At 33.2% G+C, this 10,243-nt stretch overlaps 1 protein-coding gene across 3 annotated transcripts; it reads right to left on the bottom strand.

Annotated features, from left to right (window-relative positions):
- Positions 1-207: 207 nt before the first annotated feature.
- Positions 208-5,860, bottom strand: LOC116006977 (protein phosphatase 1 regulatory inhibitor subunit PPP1R8 homolog). 3 transcript variants are annotated; one of them, XR_004095187.1, is made up of 4 exons: positions 5,706-5,860; positions 4,210-4,817; positions 2,205-3,075; positions 208-543 (listed from the first exon to the last, which is right to left on the bottom strand). XR_004095187.1 is itself a non-coding variant. In XM_031247531.1 (3 exons), the coding sequence occupies exons 2-3, from the start codon at positions 4,680-4,682 to the stop codon at positions 2,283-2,285; spliced, it is 1,266 nt and encodes a 421-aa protein (XP_031103391.1). In that variant the 5' UTR covers positions 4,683-4,817; positions 5,706-5,860; the 3' UTR covers positions 1,722-2,282. The 3 variants fall into 3 exon arrangements, 1 of the variants encoding a protein (XP_031103391.1); XR_004095186.1 differs by having other exon boundaries at positions 216-543; positions 1,902-3,075; XM_031247531.1 differs by lacking the exon at positions 208-543 and having other exon boundaries at positions 1,722-3,075.
- Between the last annotated feature and the right edge of the window lie 4,383 nt (positions 5,861-10,243).

Here is a 10,243-nt window from a genome sequence, read left to right as displayed (position 1 = left end):
GTCAAGGAAAAACTGATGAATTTAAAGGGCGAGGACGTTGAAATGATACTTCCAAAGTACATAGTAGCAAGGTGGACAACGAATGCATATAGACATGTAGATATGAATAAATAATAGTTTTTCAATGCTTATTATAATTGTGTGACATACTTAAAGAACTGTGTGCCATACTTATAATAAACGTGTGCCATACTTATAATAATCGTGTGCCATACTTAAAAGAAATGTGTGTCATACTTATAATAAATGTGTGTCATACAGTATAAAGAATGGTCTTCTAATGTCTAGGTTGCAAGCTGGGGAGGGAATTTACTAGATCGTGAGATTCTTACGGTTTTTTTTTTTTGCACCAAGAGATAACCATGAGGCCCAGGTTCAGTTCGCTTTGGAGCGTGGAATTCCTGCAATTCTTGGAATCATTTCAACACTACGCCTTCCTTTCCCTTCATGTTCTTTTGACATGGCTCATTGCTCAAGATGTCTCATTCCATGGACTGAATTTGGTAATTCAATTGTCTTATCCAAAATCTCATGTCTACTTACCTGTGCAGATTGAATAAATTGAATATGCAACTATACTTTTTAGCCAAAATTAAAATACCTAAAACACTTACAAAGTCATTTTTTTTATTGAACTTTATATATGTACACAAAGCTAAGATTTTTCAAAACAGAATACTAGAAATTATTTATCGCACTGCTAGTTAAATTAACCCTAAATCTGTGATGTATGTCAGTATGTACACACGACAGTCTTATACATGGCACACATATGTATGGCGTGATTTATCCCCATAGAGGTACCATTCTGTTTGTTCTCGTACGTAGATAAAGACAACTCTCAATTTTATGCTTCTTTATGAGCCTACAATTTATTACCGTGTATATCTTCATCTATTATGTTAACTATATTAATTACAATCCTTCCAAAATTAAAATACCTCTCAATTGTCTTCTTTGCTCTTTCTTATTATTTATGGTTAAAATCTCACATTATTTTGGATACAATCACAACCCTTGATTACACTTATTCGAATGCCTAAGATTTGTCTTCATTGTCCTCCATAATATATGTGTCCTCATTTAAATAGATTTATATATATATATATAGTACTAATATTGGACATATATTTGTGCGTATCGTGCATAAAAATACTAGTTAAAAATATAAATGTGAATAAAAATTGAATAAATATAAATAATTAAATACTGCAATAGTCAACAATTATTAATGATAAATTAAACTTTTAAAATGAAAATGCAATATGCAATAATCAACAATTATTAATGATAAATTAAACTTTTAAAATGAAAATGCAATACACTATATCAATAAGCTACTCAAAATAACTTTTTCATTTTGAATTTATTGACATCAATAAGACAAGTCAAAAAACTATTTACCAAACACACAGTTGTTTGACTGGTTAAACAACAATAAGCTAAAGTTGGTAAAACAAAACAAACTTTGACTTTGAAAGATGAGCCATTTTTCAAATACACCCATATTCACATTCCTAAGGTTACGAAATAACCTGAACCAAACACCTTACTGTTTATAACTGTTTCTTGCTAAAGACAACGGCTTAATCTCCGCAGTAAACAATTTAAATATATGTGGTTTTACAACAGTTTGTTGCAGGACTAAAAATGGATTTAAATTAAAAAATTTGTCCAACTTAACCTCACAAGCTATGGAATCAATTCATCAAATTGACATGTAAGTGAACAAAGGCAATTTTCAGCAAAATGGACATCGGCTACAACATATCCACACATCACAAATGTTAGAAAAAGAGGTAAAGAAGCAAGCAAAGTTCATGTAATGTTGATACACATCACAGTTATCTTTTCTTCCATTCTTTGTACCATAAAGGATTTTATCATCTGGAACAAATTACCTTTGTGCCTTCTGAACAAAACTAACAGGGAAAAGACAGACACAGCGCTGCTTCTTGTTCTGGTGATTGTAGCCACTTCTATCAAATAATTGTTCCTGACAACTGGAAGTGAATCTTTGCAAATGATCTTTACCACAATTTGATGTAGCCTTTTAAAATGCTCAATCAGTTAAGAATAGAGAACAAACATTAACAGACATCTTTTTCCATTTCATTTTGACAGACAGATGGTTATAGTTCAATCCTCCAATGCACAGCCAGGAAAAGAATAATATGATGAAGTACAACAAAATTTGCATTTACCTGGCATGTTTTCTAAGAAATGCATGCCCTTAACTTGTGGAGTACTGATCAACACTTGCAACCAAGGAAAGCATATGCCTAGCCAAATAAATCATCCGTATCATCATCGTCATTGCTAGACTTACTTATAGGCAAAGAAGCAGGAGATTCTGCATTTGGATCATTGGTTGAGGGAGCTTGATCATTAGTGGTAAAAGCCCAAGAGGAACCGACTTTACCAGAAATTGATTCTCCATAAATATCGTCATATATTCCACCTTTTGGAGGAGTTTTAACCTTGTTCAATACTTGTTTAAGTTTTTCAGTGACACCTGTTTGTGAAACAGTGGAATCCTTTGCAGAGGACTGCTCCCTCCCTTTGGGAATAACAGTAATTTGTACAAGGGATTCATACTTTCCAACTAGACTTCCTTCTTTCACTCCAACCGGCCCAGGTTCTGTTTCCACATCTGCTCCATCTGAGATTCCAACCACTTCAACCAGCTCTCCTCCAACCTGATCTCTAAATGCCACTCTAGTTCTCCTAACTCTCTTAGCAGCTCTTTCAGAGATGGAATTGTCATCTGTCCCCATACTTGACTTTGAAACTTTAGACGCTGTACCTGGTTTCATAAGCCCAAAACGATTTAGATATGTGTTATAAGCCAAAACAGCTTCCTCATCTGTTGGATTGGGAGGTGGGGGCAGATCAATTTCTGCAGGTTGTGGTGGAGGAAAGAGAGCGGCATTGTTCTTTCTCAGGATATAGGTCCTTGTTGATGCAGCAAACTTCAAAGACTGTCCAGCCTCAAGTTCCACAGGGGAATCCTTTGTCAGTCTCTCATTTGCAACAAATGTGCCATGTGCAGATCCCAAATCAATTACATATATGCTGAAGAAGAAAAGATTAACTAGATCAATCTATATGAATTTGGCCCATGGGCAGAAAAAACTTTTTTTTTATGTCCAAGTAAAAATTAGACAAGTACAAAATGATAAGATCTTGTACAAGTGAAAAAAGGAATTTCCTTGCCAAGAGAAATATTAATGGGCAGTAGTATTCAATTCTGACCAATACTTATGTTGATACAGGCTAAATTACACAAGTACAAAATGATAAGATCTTGTACAAGTGAAAAAAGGAATTTCCTTGTCAAGAGAAATTTTAATGGGCAGTAGCATTCAATTCTTACCAATACTTATGTTGATTATCAATATTACTCAAATTTAGCCTGTAATCATTCTCTACAACACTTCAGCTTTTTATATTTTTCATAATATACATGTACAAATACATCCAGATTATTGAAAGAATATTTTCTTAGTTTACTCTTTCCTTTCAATGCTTAGTCTCTTTCAACAAAAAAAAGATTTCTTAAAATATGCACATGTAGGAAAATTTGACCCTAGAGAGTTATAGGTTTTTTAAAGAAATTTATCTCATATGTGGCAATGGCTTTTGATTTATGCGAGTTGATCATCCCCATTTCTTCCAACTAGACTCCTGCAGCCCATAGGCAAGTTGCTAACCACAAATCCAGTGTCAAAATATGAAAACTCATGGAGTTGTTTAACAACCAAAATGAATGGAGACCAATACAGTACCACCTTATTAACATGTACAGAATAGCCCCAATATGGCTCATTTGTACCTATACAAGAGGTAGTTTGGTGCATGGTGGCAAACAGTCCAACCAGTATATCAAAAACTCCGAAATGGGGACCAAAGGTACAACTTTAGACATATTTTGATTTTTTATACCATCAACTACTCTTCTTTGCTTCAGACCTGTTGGATTTTTTTTTTTTGGGTGGCCTAGCTTAATCCAAACCAAGGACTATTTGAGCCTAGAGGAAAAGAATATGGAGCAGACCCAAACCCTTGATTTATGAGTTATAAACAATTATTCATTTATTCTTGGTAAGTTAAGCATCAAACATATAGAGAAGGCTTTGTATTAGAGCTATGGTATAGCAACTTAAAAGAATTACAAACAATTAGCAGCAATGGATGAAGATCGCACACCTTCCGTTTTTGTGTGGAACAACAGCAGCATGTTGGCGTGAGACAGACTGATGATCAAGAACAAAATCACAAGCATGAAACTGGCGTCCAAAGATGTGCCTACGCTTATCCAAATTAATGCGATCAAGTACTTCACCATCCTTGATGACTTCAAGATAATAAACCCCTGGTCGGGGCTCAATAGCCCAATCAGGTGGCTGCCATGTTGATTGGCCTCCTCCAACTTGAGTCACTTGTTGAGTTGGCACCACAGGAAGTACATTTGTCTCCACTGATTTCTGGGAAGAGGGATGTAGATTTGTGTACTGAGTTTGGTGGTATGATATTTGGGATGTAGGATGCGTCGTCGAAGGTTGGATGGCTGCTTTTGTAGCTGGCTGTATGTTTGTCTTAGAAGCTGAATTTGCACCTACTGAGAATGGTTCTAAAGTTTGAGCTTTCTTAAAGCGATCAAGACCTGTTCTTCCATACATTTTTTTGGTTGTCTTTTTGGAACAAATTCAGCTGGCTGCCCAGGACGTTAGGAACTTGACACAATGCCTCCTCTTTATTGCATTTACATCACCAGCACACAAACAAAACTATTGTGTTTTCCAAAAAATAACACCCTGCCATCCATGACTCATGTTTTATCCATACTCAAAATCACTTTGATGAATAAATATTACACTAAGTTATTATTATTATTACTTGTAATGAAGTTAAACAAGAAATTGTAGCAAGAAAAAATGAGAGAAACAGGAAAAACTGACTGCATATAAAATTCTTTTTTTTTATTACTTAAAAGCATGTCAAAGAAATTTTATAGTATTTCTAAGAATTCTCAATCAAGACATTTTCTACAGAAGCTTAATACAGAGTACAAAGTACAATTTGTTAAATGCTAGAACAACTTCTTTAACAAAACAAGAAATTTATTCCTCAGAGCAGGTTGATACACAAGTATGTATGCAATAACTTAACTGTTCGCTAGAGTGAAATGTGGAGGCCTAACAGGTAATAACTATGGAATAATCTACTCTTTTAGCTAGTACTTGGGGTTCACAAAATAGTACTAAATTGAGAAGCTGAGTTACGACGGTGGCAACATTCAAGCTGAAGAAATAAATCCGAGGGATAAATTTCAATGCTAAAACTGCAGCAAAACAAGGCACATTGATTTAGAACATTTATGGAGATCATCTAAGCAAATTGTTCACAATATACAAAATTATAAGGAAAAATATAATTCGTGGAAACAGAAGCTAAAACAACGAGAACCAATCTAATCTCAGGAGAAAGAAAAAAAAAAAAAAAAAAAAAAAAAAAAAAAAAAAAAAAAAAAAAAAAAAAAAAAAAAAAAAAAAAAAAAAAAAAAAAAAAAAAAAAAAAAAAAANAAAAAAAAAAAAAAAAAAAAAAAAAAAAAAAAAAAAAAAAAAAAAAAAAGCATTGAATTTTGGTCATATAAGTTCCGGTGAATCGACTCGGAAATCGTGTAAAGAGGGAAAAGGCTTACCCCTTTGAACAAAGATTGAAGCTCTTTTCTCCTGATTTCGGGTTCTATTCTCTGATTAGGGTTTATCTGCAGTTGAAGCTCGTACGATTGTATTGAATAGAGAGAGACGAGGCGTAAAGAGAGAGAGGTTGTATCATTGTGCCATTATGTAGGTAATATGAATGACCAACCAATTACATGTATGACACATTTTTTTTCATTCACAAAATATTCATTTCCCCCTTTAAATTTTATTTTAAAGAATAGCGCAAACTTATAATCAAATAACAATAACTATAATAATCAAATAATATATTTATTTTTGTTGAGTACTCTCAACTTAATGAAGCACAAAAAGTCAGTACCAATTACTTCGTGTCACTAAATAACAAGATCATTGGCAAATAATATCTATAAGAGTTAATACCACAAATGGTCCTCTGACTATTATGTAGTACTCATTTTAGTCATCGACTTTCAATTCGACTACAAATGGTTCTCTGACTTTCATTTTTTACCACAAATAGTCCTCCATTAAACTTTCTGTTAAATAGGTGTTAAATCTAGGGGTATTATCGTCAAATTGATATATATAATGTTCATAAAATAAAAATGTTTAGAATTTTTCACCAACAATCATAATTGAAACAATTAACAAATATAAATACTCCTAAATAAAAAGACAATACACCTTATTCTCGTAATTATGCGTACAAAATGAAGATTTAATATTAGAGCTATCTATTTTAATTTAACCAACGGATTAAACTGGAAGAAATTTTTTTCAAAAACCTTGCTTCCATCATTTTCATGGTTGTTCATACATGATTGATTAATAGTTTTTACTCTTCATTAATCGATCAAACATTTTGTTTGGGACATAACTGAAGGCCGCCACCATTGAATTAATATGATTAATCAAGTACAAATTGTGAACATTAATCATGAATTTTTATTTAATTTGTTTATTTACGTAATTTATCACGCCCATTTTGTTTTTATATTTATTAACTTAATGTTTATTAATGTTTGAAATTAATTATGTTTTCATATAATTCTAAAAATGAAGTAATCATAATAATATTAATTAATTTGACGATATTACCCCTAGATTTAACACCTATTTAACAGAAATTTTAACAGATAACTATTTGTGGTCAAAAATTAAAGTCAGATGACCATTTGTGGTCGAATTAAAAGTCGATGACTAAAAAGAGTACTAGCCCAATAGTCAGAGGACCATTTGTGGTATTACCAATCATTATTGCATGGACCATGGTCCACACAGCTGTGTGGACCATAAATAAAAGGTACATTATTTTTGTACTGATGGTACATTATTTTTGTACTGAAGATACATTATTTGATATATATTATCAAATAATGTACCTTCAGTACAACAATAATGTACTTTCAGTACTAAAATAATGTACCTTTTATTTTTGGTCCACACAGCTGTGTGGACCATGGTCCATGCAATAATTTGCCTAGTACTAACTCTATCTATAATTTAGTAGTTTGAAATAATGGATAAGCAAACTATTACTGTAAAATATTGATGCTACTTTAGTTATTGTTTGGCTTCTATTTCATTCTTAATTACAATTGAATAATAAGATAAAATAATATAGCTTTGCTCAACCTCAATATCTAACACTATCTTTTATCTTCCTAGTCCTCACCCGCCCATATTTCATGGATGCATAAAAATATGAGTTTAATTGTTCTCCCAATGCCTCTATTCCATCAACACTAGTAGTAAAAAAGCTTGCAATTTATTTAAAAGTTGAATTCTTATTTAATTACGATTTATGGAGATCTTTGACTAATATTGTATCAAGAAATTGTTATTAATGCTACCGAAATATAGTACAATTAAATTCTTTATGTTTTAAAGAATTTTTTTTTGTATTAAAAAAAATCTTTAAGTTTAATATTCTAATATATTAACATTTCTCACTATTTTATTGACTTTATTTGAAATTTTGTTGGCCATCCACCCATTTTTTGCTTAAATGTGTAAATACAATAATTAATATATTTGATGCTACAAGAGAATTGAGAAAATGTCGTCCTTCAGAACAAATTTGAATTTATAGAGATGACCTTGCCACATTGATGCAGATCCTAATAAATGAATCCGTCTTTTTTAATACAACTGATCCTATTACATTGTAATATATGTTCATACATATTTTCTTAACATGTTGAAGCACAAACAACGCAAAGAGTCAATATCCCCTCTACTGAGGCTCGATCTCATGACCTCCTATATGGGAGAATCACTACATGCAGTGTGGGGAAGGCAAATTATTACGTGGATCATGGTTCATACAGTGTTGTGTGGGCCATAAAAATAAATTTTTTGAGAAGAAATAAAATAAATTTTTAATATATTAAAAGTCCATTATTTGCCAAACACATTGTGCTCAGATTGCATGTAGTGACTCTCTCATATGGGAGGTTATGAGATCGAGCCTCAATAGAGACGTTGTTGACTCTTTGTGCTTTAACAAGTTGAAAAAGTATGTATGCACAAATACTACAATGTAATAGTGTTAGTAGCACTAAAAAAATACATTATTTATAGAGTTAATTCCAGCAAAGGTCTTCTGAGTATACTGATTTTCCAAAATTGACCCTCGTATTTCAATTTGGACAAATTTGACACTTGACTATCAAAATCTTTCCAATGTTGGTCCTTCCGTCACATGACAGTTACTTGAATGTCAAAATAAGGGGTAAAATCATCATTTCATCTGGTAATTGTCTTCTTCCTCACTTTCAACTTATAGTTGCCATTCTGGGCGGCGGCAACACGTGTTTTTCTCCGACGATTTTCTTTACCGCACATTGTTCTCACGACAAGCAAAACGACAATTATGCCACTGAAAATATGAGTAAAGAAGGCGGAAGAAAAAATATAAAAGAAACTCACTCGTCATTACCGATAGCAGAAATGTGAGATGTCGGGTCGCTGGCATCGAGCAGCGCCACTAGCGGCGGAATGGCTCCGAGCAAAGCGAGTGTTGCTCGGGCTTCAAAGTCATCCTTGGTCAGCATACGGACCTCCTTTGCTCTCTCCAATACGTCGTCGGCTTCGCTGCTCTACAGCCGCTTCGTCGCAATATTATCATTATGTTTTTTTTTTTAACTTATAACGTTATGGAAGAACGTTAATCCTACAATAATGCTAATTTGATTACAATTAGCCTTATGGCTATACTCCCACACTAGACCCATATAAAGTCACAACAATTTCTTAAATGCCATCTTTAATCTCTGCCCCTTTTTAAGCTTACCTTGCCCGTCCACTTCTCCATTCACAGAGCATCTTATACTAATAATAATTTTGAGACTGTTAGTTGTGGGTGAGTGATGGGGTCAAACATTGTTGCTTTTGTGTGCTATTTGTTGTTGATGGGATTTGCATGCTTGTCTGAAGCTCATACATTGTACGTTGGTGGGAAAGATGGTTGGGTTCTGCAACCCTGTAATGGGTTGAACCGTTGGGCCGACAAAAACCGCTTCTAGATCAACAATACAGTCAGTATGTCGTCATATAATGGATCACCAAACCTAGTTAATTAACATGTAAAATTGTGGTGCACTCTTCCTTCCCATTCAGATCCTTGACTCTAATGGCGACGGCTGGGCTTCCACTCCATGGTGGATTTAGAAGCAACATCGGCATGCTTCTGTCGCGCAGCGCCTCCACCGCCGCAACGTACGGCGTCAAGGATCATACATCGGAATGTGGTCGACCAGGGCTTGAGATGGCTCTAACCACCGTTGGAGGAAGAAGGTAGAATGTAACTGCTGAAAGCTACGGTGGAAGGAAGGGGAAGAAGACAATTAGTAGATTAAATGACGGTTTTACCCCTTATTTTGACGTTCAAATAACAGTCATGTGACAGAAGGACCAACATTGGAAAGATTTTAATAGTCAAGTATCAAATTTGTCCAAATTGAAAGACGAGGGTCAATTTTGGAAAATCAGTATACTCAGAGGACCTTTGCTGGAATTAACTCTTATTTATATATTGAATGTACATTATATAAAATAATGTACTTTCAGTACTCAATATAAAATAATGTACTTTCAGTACTCAAATAATATATTTTTCCTGAATATAAGATACATTTTTAATATATTATAAGTACATTATTTGTGTACTGAATGTACATTATTTGATAGTATACAAAATAATATACTTTCAATACTCAAATAATGAACTTTTAAATAACGACCCTGTTTGGTAACATAGTTAGCTTATCAACTAATTTTTGACTTATTTGACCACTATTAGCTGTTTGACTTGGTTAAATAATCAATATAATTGTTTGATTTTTTTTTTTGACTTATATTGTTCCAAAATGCTAAAATTTTAAAAAGTCACTCAAAGTAGTTTTTTCGATAAGCTTTTTGAGAAAGCCATGAACCATGCTACTTTGGATATTAATGCTCTTTCTACTTCTAAGAAATATACTAGTAATGACACATTGTGTGTCGGTGATGGTATGGATTTGCCTATCTCTCATGTTGGTCATGTATCGTT

The sequence above is a fragment of the Ipomoea triloba genome, chromosome 15, assembly GCF_003576645.1.
Source record: "Ipomoea triloba cultivar NCNSP0323 chromosome 15, ASM357664v1".
NCBI classification, from domain to species: domain Eukaryota; kingdom Viridiplantae; phylum Streptophyta; class Magnoliopsida; order Solanales; family Convolvulaceae; genus Ipomoea; species Ipomoea triloba.
This window is presented reverse-complemented; position numbering and strand designations above follow the sequence as displayed.